Source organism: Stegostoma tigrinum, chromosome 7 (genome assembly GCF_030684315.1).
Source record: "Stegostoma tigrinum isolate sSteTig4 chromosome 7, sSteTig4.hap1, whole genome shotgun sequence".
In the NCBI taxonomy this organism is placed as follows: domain Eukaryota; kingdom Metazoa; phylum Chordata; class Chondrichthyes; order Orectolobiformes; family Stegostomatidae; genus Stegostoma; species Stegostoma tigrinum.
The window spans coordinates 43509674-43528882 of record NC_081360.1 but is presented as its reverse complement, the minus strand read 5'-3'; the positions used below and the strand labels follow the sequence as shown (position 1 = coordinate 43528882).

The following is a 19209-nucleotide window of genomic DNA, read 5'->3' as shown; positions in this document are numbered from 1 at the left end:
AAGTAGGACAAAAGTGACATAAAAACAGAAGCAGAAAGTCATTTGACATTTCAAGCCTCCCCCACCATTCAAAATTATCATGGCTAATCGTCCAATTCAATATCCTGCTTCTGTTCTCTCCCCATATCTTTTGATCCCTTTAGGTCCAAGAATTATATCTACATCTTTCTTGGAGGTCTTCAATATTTTGGCATCAAGAGTTTCTTGTGGCAGAGAATTCAACAGGATTACCATTCTCTGAGTGAAGAAATTCCTCCTCACCTCTGTCTTAAAAGGCATATTCCTTGTTCTTAGACTGTGACCCCTGGGTTCTGGACTCCCTGGTCATCGAGAACATACTTCCAACTACCTGTCTCATCCTGTTTAACACTGGCATGGACTCATCAGAAAGACACCCTTTGGTCCAACTTGTCCATGCTGACCAGGTTTCCTCGGATGAACTAGTCCCACTTGCCAGTGTTTGGCCCAGAACCCTCTAAACCTTTCCTATCCAAGTACCTGCCCAGATGTCTTTTAAATGTTATCATTATACTTACCTCCACTACTTCCTCTGACAGCTCATAATATGCACGTCCCACCCTCTGCGTGAAAAAGGTGCCCCTCAGGTCCCTTTTAAATCTTTCTTCTTGTGTTGGACTCCCCTATCCAGTGGAAATGACCTTGGTCCTTCATTCTATTCATGCTCCTTTTAATTCTGTAAACTTCAATAAGGTCACCCCTCACAGCCTCCTGCGTTCAAGTGAAAACAGTCCCAGCCTATCCAGCCTCTCCTTATAACTCCAAACCTTTGGTCTCGGGAACATCCCTGTTAAGCTTTTTTGCACCCTTTCTGGGTTTAGTAACATCCTTCTAATAGCAGAGCGAGCCGAATTGTGCGGGGTACTCCAAAAGGGGCCTGACCAATATCTTGTACAGCTGTAATATGGCAACCCAACTCTTGTACTCAGTGCTCTGACTGATGAAGGCAAGCATGCCAAACACCTTCTTCACCATCTTGTCTATCTGTGATGCAACTTTCAAAGAACTATGTACCTGCACAGCTCAATCTCTCTGTTGGTCAACACTCCCCAGGGCCCTACCACTAACTGTTGCCCTGATTTGTCTAACCTCCAAAATGCAACATTTTGATTTACCTCAATCATCTGCCTTTCTCAGCCCACTGACCTAATGGATCAAGATCCCGTTGTCCTTTTAGATAACCTTTTCTAATGTCCGCTATACCACCAATTCTGATGTAATCCACAAACTAAATAACCTTACCTCCAATACTCTCGTCCAAATCAATTATATAAATGATGAACAACAGTGAGCCCAGCATCAGTCCTTGCGGCAGATTGCTGGTCACAGGTCTCCAGCCTGAACAACAAAGCATCTACCACCACCCTCTGTCTCTGATTTTATTGCCAATTTTGTATCCAATTGGCTAGCTCACCCTGGATTCTTTCTGATCTAACCTTAATAAAAAGCCTGCCATGCTAAAGATGTAGACAACATCTACTGCTCTGCCTTCATCCATCTTCTTAAGTCACCTCTTTGAAAAACTCAGTCAAGTTTGTGCAACACAATTTCTCACAGACAAAGCCATGATGACTGTCCCTAATCAGCCCTTGCATTTCCAAATGCATGTAGATCCTGTCTCTCAGAATCACCTTAAACAATTGACTTCAGCCCCATGGGTCTGTGTTCCCTGCCTTTTCTTTGCAGCCTTTCTTGAATAATGGCACTAGATCAGCAACCTCCAGTCTTCTAGCACCTCATGCACGGCTGTCAATGAATGTAAATATCTCAGCTAGGGGCCTCACAATTTCTTCTCTAGCTTCCTATAATGTCCTGAGGTACACTTGACCAGGGCCTGGTGATTTATCTACCTTTACGCACTTTCAGACCTTCACCACCACCTCTTCCATAATGTGAACTCTGTTCAAGATATCACCATTTATTTCTCCAAGTTCCCTAACTTCCATGTCCTTCTCCACAGTAAATACTGACATGAAACATTCATTTGAGATCTCACCCATCCTCTGTGCTTCCACACTTAGTTGGCCTTGTTGATCTGTAAAGGACCCTATCCTCTCCCTAGTTACTCTGTTGACCTTAACGTACTTATAGGGTCTCTTTGGATTCTCCTTTATCCTATTTGCCAAAGCTATCTCATCCATTTCTGATTTCCTGATTTCTGTCTATACTCCTCAAGGGGTTCACTTGAACTCAGTTGTCTATACATGATATACACTTCTTTTTTCTTGACCACATCCTCAATATCTCCAGTCATCCAGTGTTCCCTACTACTGCCAACTTTGACTTTCGGACTAACAGGAATATGCTGTCCATGAACTCTCATCTCCCCTTTGAAGCCTCCCATTTGCCTGATGTCCCTTGAACTGTCAACAGCCTCCCCCAGTCAACTTTTGAAAGTTCCTGTCAAATAGCACAAACATTGGCCTTGCCCCAATTTAGAACTTTAACTTGTAGACTAGGCTATCCTTTCTATAACCATTTTAAAACTAATGGAAATATCATCGGCCCCAAAGTGATCTCCCACTCACACCTCAGTCACTGGCCCAGCCTTATTTCCCAAAAGGCGGTCGAGTTGAATAGCCTGTTCTATGCTGTATATCCTGTGTCATCCTCTTCCAGAACATTCTCAAAGCTGTTAAGCAGGGAACAAAATTATTTTAAAATGCCTCCAGTATACTTCACTGTAATTTAATTGATGGTTTGACACTCATTGTCTGGCCTTTTGAACTTTAAACAAAAACAAAGTTTCATTATTGTTTTTAAGAATAGTCACAATCGTTTTCTTCCAGCAGTCAATCTGCTCCTAGCCACAGAGCTAGCACAGTGGACCTACCACAAAGCACAAAGCAAGGATACAACAGCTGCTGCCAGAGTAGGAATATAAGCACAGGAGTGTGCCATTGAGCTTCTCCATCTTATTCTGCCATTTACTGAGGTCAAGGCTGGTCTGCAAACTAACTTCATATGCCCAACTTTACTTCATATTCCTTAACTCCAATGCACAAAATTCCATCAACCGCGGATTTTTAAAGTTAACATTTTATGTATCTTACAAACAGTTTGTTGAAAAGTGTTCTAAACTCTTAGTATTCTTTTCATCTTCATTTCATTCCAAAAGCTTCTCTATACCTTACCCTTCCAGTCCCAGATACCCAAGTAGAAGAATTGTTGTTATCAAGCTATTCATATCTGTTTTCATTAATATCATGTAAACTTTGATCAAATGGCCTTTTACCCTTCTAAATTCCAGGGATACCACTCTACTTTGTTGTCTCCAACCTCAGAACTTAAGAGTCCAGGGTGTAAAAATTCCTATGTGTAGTTGCTGAAGAATTACTCCTATTCCCTTGTATTCTAACCCTTCAGATGTAAGGCCAGCATTGCATTAAATATTTTCGTTATTTTCTCAAAATGTTTAAGGATCCATGATCTGCACCTTTAGTGTTTCAAACTTCCACCACATTTTTCACTTGGTGTGATCCGATACCACGCATATGTTAATGGAATGAAAGTCCTTTTTATTCATACATGTGGTAGGATCATCGTCAGCAGCCTTACATACATTCCAACAATGTCCAGCCTCTCAGAGACGCCAGTGGCAAACAACTTTCCACAATGAAATGGGCAGGTCATTCCACTGAAGAACACAGCTTTTGTCATTTTTTTTCCCTCTGTTGTTGGGCCCAATTCTGAGTATTACATTATTCATCAGTAGTGGTAGCTTGAAATGATCCGATCACATTAAAGGTCAGGGTCCTGGCAACCATAACCACAACAGATAATGGCTGCTCCCATACTAAATCCTACGCCGAAAGGAACATCTTCAGTAAGAGGTGTATTCTGCTGCCCAAGGTAAATCTATTCAGAAATAGTAAAATCTGGGGCCTGTACGTAAGTTCGTTGATGCTGGATGAGGTATGAGTCGGTCTCGGAGATCAAGTGTGCAAGCACATATACTTCAGCCCCTTATCAACATCAAATGTCACATCAGCCAGCGGTTGGGCCCATTGTAATAGCCATTAAGCACAGTATGGTTAGAGTTTAATGTTTTATAGACATCAGCAGCAACAGTATTCTGATTACAGATTTTTGCAAGATGAATCCTGCATGAAATATCACTAAAATAAGCTAATGCAGAAAATGAAACATGATATTCAACGAATAAATCAAACTGCACATGCTATAATTGGTAAATTACAGAATTAAGAATCAAAGCATACAAGCAAAAGGCATGTGGTTTATTTTTTGAGCTGGGTTTACAAAACAACAGATTTTCAGAGAATAGAAATATATGGAATTCATCAAGTGCTTATCCAGAAAAATAAAACTAAAATCAGGGGGTTAATGAGGCTCACACACACTCTCATCATGGCCTCACAAAAGTTTTGGCATTGCAGAATTGTGCACAAAACGGTGCCAGCCATCTGGCTGCCTTGGTAAATGCCAAGATGTACATATATATTAGGAATCCGTTCCAGTATTTGAAAACTGTTTTTTTTGTGCAGAAATTTCAAATTCATGAGATGATTTCATATGACTTGCAGATTCCATGAATTATCAAAGATATCTATGATAACTTGCCCCAGTTCTGGCAGCACAATGCTCCATGAAATTCCAATATCAAACTAGAAACATGGAAACAGAAAGCTGGAGTTGGCCATATGTCCCTTCAAGCATGGTCTACCATTTAATATGATCATGGCTGATCATCCAACTCAGTTCCCTGCTCCCGCTTTCTCCCAAAAGCCTTTAATCCTTTTAGATCTATGAACTATAACTACCTCCTTCTCAAAAATATTCAATGATTCAAACACTCTCTATGGTAGAGAATTCCACAGGCTCATCACTCCCAGATTGAAGACATTTTTTCTCACCTCAGTCTTTAATGGCATATCCTGAGTCCTTAAACTGTGACCTCTAGTTCTGGTCACATCTTTCTTGCGTTTACCCTGGCTATCCCTTTTAGAATTTTACCAGTATCTAGGAGACACCCACCTCATTCTTCTAAACTCTAATGAATATAGTCCTAACTGATTCCATATCTCTTCAAAGGTGAGGCCTGTTAACCCAGGGATAACTCTAGTAAATCTTCACTGCGCTCAGTGCACAGCCATAACATCCTACTTTGGACAAGACAATAACAACTGCATACAGCACTCCAGCTGTTGTCTCACCAAGGCTCTGTATAACTGCAGCAAGACAACCTCCTTCTGTATGTGAATCAACTCACTTTGAAGGCCAACATACTGTTTGCCTCATTCACCATCTGCATGCTGACTTTCAGCAAGGACAACCAAATATCGTTACACATCCCCTTTTCTTAATCTATCACCGTTCAGATAATTATCTGCCTTTTGGCTTTTGCTACCAAACTGGATAACCTCAAATCAATCCACATTGTACAACAGCTGCCAAGCATTTGCCTGCTGCTACAGTGAGGCCACCTTTTCCATTTTGTTTTTGTACCGGACTAAACTTTCGGAATAATGTTAATGGTCTCCTTCACAAGAACACAATAGCTGACAGCTATTATCCCAGAGTATTGACCTTTGAATGTATTTATCTGCAAGACTGGGAGAAGTCATTCCCTAATTCCGGAAACTATTTGTAATAGCAGATACTAATTAAAAGGGGTCTTCTGCGGCTTCCAAATAATGGCAGAAATTATCCCTAAGTAAATAAGGATTTATTTACTTACTCATAATAGTAATTCCAATGAAGCATAACTAAGATTATGTACAGATAAAAATTGCGATTGTATACCATTCTAGATTATTTGCTTTATTAAGGCATTGGTTGCCCAATTGTTAAATATGTGAAGGCTATAAGTAAATCATACTTAAATACTAAGTATTCAATAGGATCCAAAAGAATGACATAGCTTTCAAAATTGGACTGCTTTGAAAAACTTCATTCTTTTGGTTCTCTCTGTGCTGTAATTATTTCAACCGCAAACATCTAATTTGCAGTCTGTAACATACATACTTCTTTTTGGGGAGAAAGAACTAAGCTAGTCACTTTGCAATTTGCTCTTTGAAATTTCTGTTTGAACTGAGGTCAATTTATGGACTAGTACCTAGGAGCAATCAACAAGAGTTCATTTTTTTCAAGCGCAGTATGTGAAGCATGGTAAATTATTTCCTCCAAAATGACTCTTAACAGTATATCAAAAGCCTTTATGAAGAGTTCCTTGGAGTTATTTTGTGAACCTGCACAAACATAATGGAACGTACCTGATAGCATCTAGGTGGAGATGAGAAAGGTTGCCCTTAATCTTATCTCCTTGAAACCCTTAAAACAGCTGCAAAAGTTGCAGGCAGAGATAATTCTCATCTGTGCTAATCTTGCCCTAAGGCATATGCAAAATATGCCTAGCTTGTACAACTAGTTAATAGCCAAGTGAAGTTCAGCAAGATCCAACAAGTACACCCGGTGAAAGAAAATTATAAATTAAAGTTGGAGCTGGTCCAGAGGCAGTGTCTAAATCAATCTGAAGAAAACTTTGTGTTATTCCAACAAACCTGTTCATTTAGACAAAAGGATAAATATTACTGCGCTCAGTACAACAGCAGAGGACGCCTAGGGGTCAGAAGTAAAATATAGCGTCCATCAATCACTTTCTTAGTTTATCATAACTAGCACATCTTTCTGCTATTTTGTTAAATATTGCTTTGTGGTAGGATATTATTGCAAAATTTTTATTTCCAATAATTATTGTTTATGCAATGGTTTGGCATATAGCATACTCAGCTTCACATCATTCAACATCCAAGTAAGTGGACATTTACAAGAGGCCAAAAACTGAGAACTATAAGCTGTTTTCTGTTGGCACAACTCCATGCACTTCTGCTAGCTGAGCAATTTTACATCGAATCTATTATATAAATTTGTTTGTCAGTTTAGCATTTTATCCTGCTGCCAAACTCACATTGTCAGTACTTTTCCTACAATGCACAGGCTACTTAACACACAAACAAACTACAACATCTTAAAAATGCAAGTAACCTATTATTTTCTGCCCAATGTGTAAATTCTTAACATGCAATTTTTATGGAAAAAAAGTTATAAGCTTCATTTAAGTGAATACTCTTGTTTACTGAATAATACATCATGTCAAGCTAATTAATCTGAACAGATTCAGTACATATTGACAACAGGTTACATGTTAAAGTTCAATGATTGTACAACAAGACTAACCTGTAATTAAATGAATGAAAATTACATTTGACAAATAGTAAGTAATTTCATAAAATCAGAAGGCACAAACAGCCATAAAATTGTTCTGTTCCTAAATGTTTTACAATATACTTTAGGATTATGATGCTTTTTATACCAGATATTTGAAGACTTACTTTCAAGTTATTTACAGAACGATTCTAACATTTTAATGATATCACTCAAGTGTCTTTAAAATCTTACATTCAAAGAACACACGGTAGTATCCCTGTGAGTTTATGAATTTAGCTAACTGCTTCACTACTTCTTATGGAAATTTTCAATGGAAACTCTTAACTTTAGCAACATGTCTACCTGAACTAGAGCAAAGTCAGTCAGGATTCTGCAATAAAAAACCAAACAATTTGTATACATAGTTCAAGTGTTACTGTTAAGTTTGCAGTTAGAAACCAGAAATCTATTTTCCACATGGCTTTACTTACCCAACAGCATGTCTCACATTTAACAAGTTCAGCAACAGCATAAGCGATGAAAAGTAGCCTCAAACAGTTTTTAAATAAAGCTGCGGGTTGACTCGATCCGTCTCACAAAGTTTTCACAAGGCACTGATGTGAGACTTCAGAAACATGCTTCTGTTGAATTATACCCTAAGGCAACTGAAATGCTCACCCTCTATTGGTTTTCCTTTAAAGAAACTAACTGAAACAATAGAGTGACTGTCAGCAGTTGCAGCCACCTCACACTGCAAATCCATGAAGCTGCAGAAAACTAGGTCAGTGCACTAAGATTGCTAACTTGAAGTATTAAGATTTGAATACATGGATGGCCTACTCTTGTTTCAATTTAAATCAGTCATACTTTTTTTTCTGCCGCGCACCTCTTGGCTAAGCTTTAGAGCCTGAAAGAATCTAGCCCACCATAAATCAAGTCTCAGGCATTTTTGCACTCTTTGTTCCACTTTGCAGACAAGTGGAAGGGTGGAATATTAAACAGACACGCTAATGCATTTCATTTCATTGACTGTAGAAATAAATTATTTGAAAGGAAATAGATTTTAAAAATGGAGACAAAAACTTTGTTTATAATTTTCTCCATCTTCAGGGCCACAAAAAATACAGAGAAATTACATAACGTTAAATGGATCCTTATTTCATGATGCACTGTGGTTCATAATTTATGTGGCATGAATCATTAAGCAGCAATTGTAAGATTCCATAGTACTTATAGACATTGGTTGAACTATTATGTATGACGTTAATTGCTGTAATCAGATACATTATGCAATCAGAACAAGTTCCTTAAGACTTTACTCATGACAAATATGAAATAATCAGCTCTGGGTTTTAAATAAATGCATACAGTGATATTGCTCACTTGAGCAAACTATTTTCTTTTAAACCCATATTTTGCAGCTGGCAATATCATATTTTCCAAATAATAATGAATGCAGCTCAGTCCAAACAATGATAATTATGCTTCAAGTAATGTAGAAAAAGCCTGTATGCACCCAATTTACAGCCTTAGACTGATTGCTTAACTTAGAATCTGAACTAGTATTAGCCGATGAGGGTTCAAATTGTTGTGCTCCTTGTCCTAATAAGAACATCAAAGTGGTTTTTCAGATAGCAAGACACATACCAGTTAAAACATACCAAATATGAACTAATTTAAAAGACTCCAAATTTAAGTTCAGCAGCTACAGTGGAAGTGAGAAAAACAAATTACATGAAAACTACACTAAAAAAGCTTAGGAATATGGGTTCAAAAAAAGTGAATAAATTAAACAAGCAAAACATGCAAAGTAGACTTTGAATGGATTCTTACAATATTTCAACAGGAAAACTCAGTCAGAATTCGGATGATAATATTACCAGTGGAATGGAAAGCAAACAATAAAAATACTGACTTAATATGTTCTGTAGGTACTTCAAATAGAATATTAGCACACATTCAATATCTAATGCACGTAGTCAAATGCCTCAGATTTTCCGGTCCATGTGGAAAAGGTACTTCATGGATTGATTTAACTTAGAATTAGCCAGTTCCCATGAATCTCAAGCTATGTAACCACAACAATGTTGAAGAGAAAATATATGGTGCACTGCGCATCGTTACGAAAGAATCAACATGGTACAAATGAAGTTTTGCAGGCCTGCACCAAAGTAACTGAGACACAAAATAGCAAGTACAGTAATTAGCCAGAGTTCACAAAGGACCATTGGCAAATTTCTGCACGAAAGATATAATTGGTTGTAAATAGGTCAAAGCAATTATAGTTCTATCAATCAAACATTGTTAACAGGTAAAATTATTCTAATTTTCTTTGGTAATTTGACACAGTACTGACGCAGCAATAAGTAAATCAGCATAAATTTTAATAATGAAGATTTGGTTCGATAAGCCACTTTAACTTCTCTAAATTTTTGGATAAAGTAAGTAGCAGAATTCCTCACACAACAGCTAACAGATTTTCAGCTGAGGAGACTCCTAAAGAAATGAAAAATCACTTGAATCATGGAATTTTAAAAAGAACTTAAGTTATGTAATATCACTTTACCGAAACACACTGAAAGGCACATAGGGCAAACGTATGGATATTTGGTGTTTCAAGTCTTCATGAATAACATGAGTATCAATAATTCACAGTTGTGCAGAAATATCAATGTATAAAACAGTCAAAAACATGACCATAAGACACAGTTGTGGAATTAGCCATTTGGACCATCAAGACCGCTCTGCTATTCAATCGTGGCTGATATATTTTTACGCATCTTGACTTTATTTTAAATACTATTATTATTGATGTTGAAGAGGTGTTTCTAGAGACTTACTGAAATGCTAAACCTGGAAATAAAAATGTTGACTAAGCAGTTAGAAAACTGTTGACAACTCAGGAAAAGATTAGGCATTCTGTTATTTAATTATTTGTTTGTGCAATAGGCTTTGGTCAGGTTCTAATCTGAACTGTATGCATATGTAATATATAATCACTTACATTGGAAGGATGTGGCAGAAATTAAGGAGGTTTCCTTATACATTGGGCAGACATTTCTGCTGTCTCTGTCACCCAGTCTTTGTTTTAGGATTGTCCATGTGATGAGGGTATTGCTGGCTAGGCTAGCATTTATTGTGCATCCTAATTGCTCATGATATGGTGGTTGTGAGCTGCATTCTTGAATTGCTGCAGTTCTTCAGGTGTAGGAAAACCATCTGCGCTGTAAGGAAGGGAGTTCCGGCATTTTAAGACAGTGGCAGCAAACAAACAGTAATCTACCTGTAGTTACAAGTCAGAATGATCGGTGGGAAGAAAAGCAGAATTAACATTTCAAGTTTGATTCTAATGAAATCTGCTTTCTTCCACCAATGCTACTAGACCAGTCGAGTTTCTTCAGCAATTTCTGTTCTTAATCTTCCTTATATCTACTCCAGTTAACACTTCTACCACTCAGAAGGACGAGTTTTGAGGATGCTGTCCAACAAACCTTGGTCAGCTACTGGAGAGCATCTTGTAGATGGTATGCACTATATGTTGGTGGTAAAAGGAGTGAATGCCGAATATCAAGGATGTGGTGCCAATTAAGTGGGCTGATTCATCCTACATTGTACTGAGTTTCTTGAGCGTTGTTGGAGCTGTACCCAATTTGGCAAATAGGGAGAATTCCATCACATACAGTTGTGCCTTGCAGATTGTAAGATAACTTTTGGGGGAAGACGAGATTTCAGTTATCTGCTGCAGACCTCCAACCTCTGGCTTACTCTTGTAGCCACAGTATTTATACTTCTGGTGCTACTGAATCCCTAATTAATTTTAACATTAGGGTGTTGATAGTAGAGCATTAAGAAATGGCAATAGCATTTAATATCAAGGGTCAATTGTTAGATTTGCTTGCATTGGAGATGGTGTGATGGACCAGAACAAACCCACCAGAGTATATGATGGAGTTTGCTAAAACCCTAACTTATATATTTTTTAAAAGGAAAGTGTTAGGCACTGTGTCCCAGACATGATTTGATTGGTCTACCACTAAGCTATCATCAGAATACATTATTCATACAACACTGTTAAATATCAGCAAAAAGAATAATTGACGCAACTTACTTTATTGGAATGCTTAACAAGAAAGTATATATTATTTAACCACTAATCATCAACTGTTCAAATATAGGCAGCATCCCATAAGCATCCCCTTGGCAAAGGCAATTCGGCAACACAATCATAATTTTCACATGCTGTCTTTCTCCAGTCCAGTGGAAAGAAAGCCGAAAGAAAAATAAATCAAAAAGGCAGGTTGTTAAGAGGAACCCTCTCTATCCAAGACTTCATTGTAGCAGTAGCAAACTCAAGCTTTCAACTCCAGCGGCCAGCAAAAACTTTCAACGAACCGAAAGCAAAATTAAAGTTCTTTTGGGTCTATGTGAGCCTGACCCCACCCACTCTCGATTCCTTTGTCTTACATTAAAAAAAAACACCCAGGGAGACCTCAAAGCTGTTTGTCAACTGCTTGTCTGAAGCAGACATTTCAGTACCACTGGGACAAAATTGCTCCTGGAAGAAAAACAGCTCTTAAAACGTACAGTATCATCACAATGGCCATTGCTCAGCACTTGTGTGGCTCCAATAATGCATGCCACGTATCAGCTCAAGCCTGGATACTGCCCAGGTTGTGCTGTATATTCTTCAGTATTGCAGGAGCTGCAAGTGGTGCAAGTGCTGCTTGAGTGATGGAAGGACATTCATATGCAGAATAATCACCAGGCTATAAATGGCCGACTTGGCCACTATACATTCAAAACTATCACAGCATAACAGTTACACAGGAGACTGAACATCCCTCAGTAAACTGGGTTCCACTTTAATCCATTCTAATACTGTATCTTCTCCCTTTCTAGGGCTAAATAGAAACAGCAATATACCAGGAAGCAGGTGGTAAGGCAGATGCTTTGGTGTGTATTCTATAGCTAACATGGGATATTACAAGCCAGACATTACTGTAATAAATCTTAGCTGGTGTTCTGCCAAGTACCCAGACATCATCAGGTAAGGTAGAAGACAATAGTGCTATTTGTTCGGAATTCCAGGCTTGTTTTTCTAGCTGAAATATTGCAAGCGTGATGAAAGTGACACTGAAGAGAATTAACTTTTTATCAGTTGATGTATGCAATTAAATGAAAATAAGCAGTACTATTTCTGTATGAGAACAATCCGTGCCAAATGCAGAGGGAGATTTACTACTCCTTAAATCTGCATGACATACTCACACTGAAGGTGGGCAGCAATAGGTTACTGCTCCATTGTTCGGTTGTATTTGTCGACTACAGATGCTCACTGTGCTTGCTGTTTCTGCAAGAATTAGGACAATGTGGAAGCAGGCCATTCAGCCCATCAAGTCCACAGTGACCCTCCAAACAGCATCCCACACGCCCTAACCCATAACCTCGAAGTTCCCATAACTAATTCACACATCCCTGAATACTACGGGCAATGTTGAATGGTCAACTCACCCAACCTGCACATGTTTGGACTGTGGGAAGAAACCAGAGCACCCGGAGAAAACTCACACAGACGTGGAGAAAGTGTGGAAACTTCACACAGACAATAGCCGGGGGGATGGGACTGAACCCAGATGTCTACCCCTGTGAGGCAGCAGCGCTAACCACTGAGCTACCATACCAACACAGAATGGTGAACCCATGTAGAAAAAGTTAGGAGCTAGAGGTTTAACATGGAGTAAACATTTTAAAGCAGTAAAAATAAAACTGTACCTGATGTAGAAATTTGTCATTGGTGCACAATTCTCAAATAAAATGTGCAATTTTGAAGTTCATGAACTATCTATCTCAAACTACTGGAGTGGAAAGTGGATGAACACAGCAGGCCAAGCAGCATCTCAGGAGCACAAAAGCTGACGTTTCGGGCCTAGGCCCTTCATCAGAGAGGGGAATGGGGAGAGGGAACTGGAATAAATAGGAAGAGAGGGGGAGGCGGGCCAAAGATGGAGAGAAAAGAAGATAGGTGGAGAGGAGAGTATAGGTGGGGAGGTAGGGAGGGGATAGGTCAGTCCGGGGAAGACGGAGAGGTCAAGGAGGCGGGATGAGGTAGTAGGTAGGAAATGGAGGTGTGGCTTGAGGTGGGAGGAAGGGATGGGTGAGAGGAAGAACAGGTTAGGTAAGCGGAGACAGGCTGGGCTGGTTGTGGGATGCAGTGGGGGGAGGGGAGACTTTGAAGCTTGCGAAGTCCGCATTGATACCATCGGGCTGCAGGGACTCATATTCCACTTGGGAACCCTGCAGCCCAATGGTATCAATGTGGGCTTCACAAGCTTCAAAATCTCCCCTTCCTCCACTGCATCCCAAAACCAGCCCAGCCTGTCTCCGCTTCCCTAACCTGTTCTTCCTCTCACCCATCCCTTCCTCCCACCTCAAGCCGCGCCTCCATTTCCTACCTACTACCTCATCCCGCCTCCTTGACCTCTCCGTCTTCCCCGGACTGACCTATCCCCTCCCTATCTCCCCACCTATACTCTCCTCTCCACCTATCTTCTTTTCTCTCCATCTTCGGTTCACCTCCCCCTCTCTCCCTATTTATTCCAGAACCCTCTCCCCATTCCCCTCTCTGATGAAGGGTCGAGGCCCGAAACGTCAGCTTTTGTGGTCTTGAGATGCTGCTTGGCCTGTTGTGTTCATCCAGCTTCACACTTTGTTATTATCGTGAATCAGGGCAACAGTGGACATCTCTCTAATCTGCCTTATGCTCTTTTACTGGCCAATAACCTCAAGCCTCTAGGATCAGACTGACCAAACCCTTCAATTTTCAACTCTCCCCTCTACAGACTCCACTGCAGCCACTCTGCCTAGCCCATTGCCAGATAAAAAGCATTTAACAAAAAGAGGCATTTTTACATTTTAATGAACCTTGACATTTTTCATATTTTGGGTTTACTGACCACTTCAGGTCACCATGCTCCCACCCCATCTCCCCATAAATTTCCAGGCCTGCTGCATTTCAGTCAGATTCTCCGTCACGTCACAGAAGTCGTGACATTTAAACCTCGAGCAGTGGATGTATGGATGGGAGATGGTCTGCAGTCAGATTGCAGCATGCCTCACAGTTCATTTCCAGCTTTTGGGATGAAAAACAGGTAGGGACACCAAAATCTTTGAACTGCAATACATGGATCTTCTGCTTTAGCCATTTAACATGTATCCCCATTCTCCTATGTTTTCATACTCTGGCAAGAGAGAGGATTGAGGGCGATTTTCAGATGGAATTCCAGGGCTCTATACAAAGGAGTGCTTTCAAAATTGTGTGAAATGAAATCTCAAAGCTTATGTGGAAGAAGTGGAAACAATTTAAAATTAAACTGAACTGCTGCAAAAGAAATTATTAGATTTGTATTGTTGCAGTGTCCCTTTGGGTTCATTTCTGTCTTTATTGCTCTATTATAGCAACAAAGGACACTACAGTAATTTTTAATAACACAAATTGAAATTAGAATGACAGAAGATCTAACTTGTGAATATGTTGCCATTTCATTATGATACATACTGTGGAACACAGATCCTTTATGATGAAGTCCCATCTGAATCTCTTCTAATCTTCCCTAATTCAAGCACACAACTAAACTGTTTTCACAACTAAACCGTTTTCACAACTAAACTGCTCTCTCCTTTCAGATGAGGAAACAGAGGAAGCAAAACTGATTTCACAAAACAAGAAGTTAACTATAAATAAAATCACAATTACATATTTCTATGAAGTGGAAATTTTGACGAGCTTTTATTGGACTACAGAGACAATTCTTCAGCAGATTTCTGAAATACTTTTGTTTCCATAAACATTGATCAAATTGCTGCAGGGAATTGGTGAGGAGGGATGGGGTGGGTGAAAACTTGCTAAACTGAACATTGAGCGAGGAAAGTGAATTAGCACATGTCAGTGTAATTAACACCGGATTATTTGAAGGATCTTCAAATTTGAACTTAATTCAGTTCCCTTCATTAGCTGCTTTAACTCAGTCTTCCGAATATACCATTAGCGCTTAATGATTAAGCCATTTGAGGAATAAACAAGTAAAAGCAAGCACAGACACAAGGCTAAGGGTCTAGGCCCGAAACGTCAGCTTTTGTGCTCCTAAAATGCTGCTTGGCCTGCTGTGTTCATCCAGCTCCACACTTTGTTATCTTGGATTCTCCAGCATCTGCAGTTCCCACTATCTCTGATCACAGACACAAGGCTGTCAGGAGATATTCTAATGAATTTTAAAGCGGTTGCTGGAAAGACCATGGTCGTCCTTCATCTGGGCAAGTAAGCAAAAACTAAGTTTGGCTAACTAAGTCCAAGAGCCATTGTATCCAAAAACAGAATAGCCTGCAGCCAAGACTGTAAAGTGTTAGCAATAGATCAAAGTACGTTACACAATCACAGAAGTATTAAAGCACAGAATGATGCCCCATTTGGCCCAGCTTGCCTGCACTGGCTCATTAAATGAGCATCATTACCTATGCCTATCCCTTACTTTGTGCCTTGCACATTAGTTCTATCCCAAAAACATCCAATGCCTTACCAAATATAAAAAAAATCCCACTGAACATGGAAGGTAATCTCTGCAAAATTATTAGTAGCAGTGCGAATAAATTTCAGCAGCTTAATATTGTGGTTAAGTTGGTTTCCCATTTACAATACTGTACAATCAAACATGGAGGACAAAACAATTTTAGTTCAAAGCTGTTGAAGTACTTACAGGAACGAATTGTTGACAATTCTTTTCTCTGAAAATGCCACATTATGGCCTCTTTCAAAAAAGATTCCTGAACTATCCAGATTATAGTTTTCACCACTTCTCAGCAAAATTCTTCTAAAATTACATGGTACGAGAATAACTCCAACTGTACACAGCATAACAGTTTATGTAGCCAACTTATGCTTAGCTCTTTAATTTGATTTTTCCTTCAATTCAAATCACAACCAAATTGTACTGGAGAGAGATGTTGAAACCAGTTACACAGTTTTATTTGCAATACTCAAAACATTTCTGGAAGAACTAACTTACTTTTGAACAGACTTCCAATGTTACCAGCAAACCACATTTCCAATCAATAATTGCTAATCTGCTTTATTTTCTCCACTCAAATCATTTGAATCTCCAACAAGCCTTTCAATTCAAACTTTAAAAGGTGCCTTCTTCCTACTATCAATTATCTTAAATTAAAAAGACATACATTTGGCTTTGCACAAACGCTGTGCTTGAAATAAAGCACTCCCTTTTGACATACTACTGAACTGGAGATTCCCATTTAGAAAAATGTGGAACTGCATCTTGAACTTGTTTTACTTCAAAAACGTATTTTACTTTTCAAGTACATAAAATGATCTAAAATTTTAACTATTATATCAAGTACAATACAATTTCTTTTAATACAGTACATTGGCCTCATTGCACTTGCCCCTAAAGGGTATAATTTCAAATGTTACAATTATATTGTTGTACAGTATTGTGTGCAGTTTTTAGCCCCATATCTCAGGAAGGATGTCCTGGCCCTGGAGCGGGTTCAGAGGAGGTTCACGAGAATGGTCCCTGGAATGGAAAGCTTAACATATGAAGAAGGTTTAAGGACTCTGGGACTATACTCATTGGAGTTTAGAAGGATGAGGGGGGATCTAATTGAAACTTACAGAATACTGAATGGCTTGGACAGAGTGGATGCTGGGAAGATGCTTCCATTGGTACGAGAGACTAGGGCCTGAGGGCACAGCCTTAGAGTAAAGGGAAGACCTTTTAGAATGGAGATAAGGAGAAGCTTCTTCAGCCAGAGAGTGATAAGTCTATGGAATTCACTGTCACAAAAGGCTGTGGAGGCCAAGTCATTGAGCACATTTAAGACTGAGATAGATAGGTTCTTGATTATCAAGGGGATCAAGGGTTACAGGGAGAAAACGGGAGATTGGGGATGAGGAACGTTTCAGCCGTGATTGAATGGTGGAGCAAACCTGATGGGCCGAATGGCCTAATTTCTGCTCCTAGTCTTATGGTCTTATATTTCTTGTTAGATATTCTCTGGATTAGGCCTTTCTTGCCTGGGTGCTTGTTTCAAACTCATGGCGATGAGGTACTCTACCAAATGATGGAGACAATCTGCTCATGGAGCCAGCTAATAGGATCAGCCATTTCATTTTCCCATGGGACATCAGAGATATTCAGCACAGAACATTGGCAAGTGGGACTAATTTGGTTAGAGATCATGGACGAGTAGGACTGAATGGTTTGTTTCCACGCTATATGACTAAATAACTCCACAACATGTGGTCAAAGGTGATTTTCTGTGCTTGTAATTCCCAAAGGGGCAGGTGGGACAGTATTCTGCATGGAAATGACCAGACCCATCTTTTGCAACACTGCAGTCATGGAGAAGACTAGCACATAGTGACAATTGGCACTTACACACTAAGTATCTATATACAGTTTGTTGCAGTTGAATGCAAAGGTGATATTACTTGCGTCACAGCTAGAGACTTCAATACTCTATCTGTGTCATTCTCGTCTAGTTTCAATCCTCACATAACATGATCAATGGCTTGGGTGACCGCAACAGCACAAAAGTGGAGCATGGATGAAATCTCTAACACTTAGAGTGCATCTCTCACTCAATGATCACCTATTTGCTCCGTCTCTGCTTCACCTTAGCTAAATGCTCCATTTAGGCACGATCTCATCCCCTAACTCCTCCAAACTGCATTCAGGAAACTTGACCTGATGATGAAAAGGAGAAAAGATTAGTCAGTCCAGTGCCAAAAACTGTGGCCTCACTCTTGCTGCAAATTTCTTTCAGTCTGGAAATCTCTTCAAACTAGTTGCAGATGCTCCTTGGTTCTTGAGCCACAGTGGACTTAAGCTTCAGACAGCTATATCCCCTATATGGGGGAGTATTTCACCAGGGTGTCTTCAGTACTTCGGCTCATCATCTTTCTAATATCTGGATTCTTCCTTGTGGGTGCAGCAGAAGATGTAAGCGAAAACATAATAACGATATGAGATAACAGTCCTACTTGGCACCAGATTTGGTCAGAAAGCTAACCAATTTTCATCTATTGATTGAATCTGTGCCACTGATGTTCAAGTAGAGTGGATGGATCCAATCACGGATTTCCTTCCCAAAGTCCATTCTGGACAGTGCAGCTATCATAAAGGTGCATGATATTCTGTTAAGATCTTTATCACTGGTCCAATCTGATCCAGGAATCCACGACTGTCTCACACATGCTTGATGCTGTCAGAAAATGTCCGGGTGGGTAAAGAGCAGATCCTGAAGTTTATTCCGTTGGAAATGACTAGGCTGGTTCATTTGCCAATTCTGCTGCGCAATTTATCTTCTCTCACTCTGCTCTTTGTGTAATTAAAAGCCAACTTCTATTTTAGTGGAACAAATGGACTAACATTTATAGAGTGATTTTAACGTGCTCAGGACATCCCAAAATATTTCACAATCCTAAACTTTCGAAATTAATTCAAATACAGCAACCAATTTTTACATCGCAAAGTTGCTTTGACAGAACTGGTTTTAGAAGTGTCTCTTCACTATGTGATGCTTTTTTTTGTGTGAACACTTAAGTTCCCATGAGGTTGCATTTATTAATCAGTCTGAAAACAATCAAACCAGTGCAGCACGTTGAGGGATTTCAAGGGTAGCTATGTCTCACACAAGTTTCAGTTTTGTCAATATTTTGCACTGGTTTAAAAATCATTCTGCTGGAAGTTGGCACTCTCACAAAATTGTCCATATCATATTAATTACCATGGCGATTAGGTGGCTAGAAGCCAAAAGGATTAATTAACACAAGACAAACTCTGCGCACAAAAGATGAAAAGGACTTTTCCTGGGTGGAGCTGACCAGAACCATTTCTAGTGTTTTACAGGATATTTTCTAAATTGTCATTCTACAGCTAATTCCACACAGCTAAAGTAGTAATTTGCACTTAATTTTAAGTTGTGCCTCACCACGGACCATCATGTGTCTCA

At 39.5% G+C, this 19209-nt stretch overlaps 1 protein-coding gene across 4 annotated transcripts in view; it reads right to left on the bottom strand.

Moving 5' to 3' along the window:
• The window catches only part of znf385b (zinc finger protein 385B), a 350354-nt gene that overhangs the window by 205454 nt on the left and 125691 nt on the right, over nt 1–19209 (bottom strand). The window contains exon 1 of one of the 4 annotated variants that reach the window (XM_048535399.2): nt 7677–8092. The exons of the other annotated variants lie outside the window; for them this stretch is intronic. Within the exon in view, the coding sequence (XP_048391356.1) occupies nt 7677–7686 (10 nt within the window). The 5' untranslated portion in view covers nt 7687–8092. Of the gene's footprint in view, nt 1–7676; nt 8093–19209 lie in introns of those variants that run through there. 4 annotated transcript variants of the gene reach the window in all.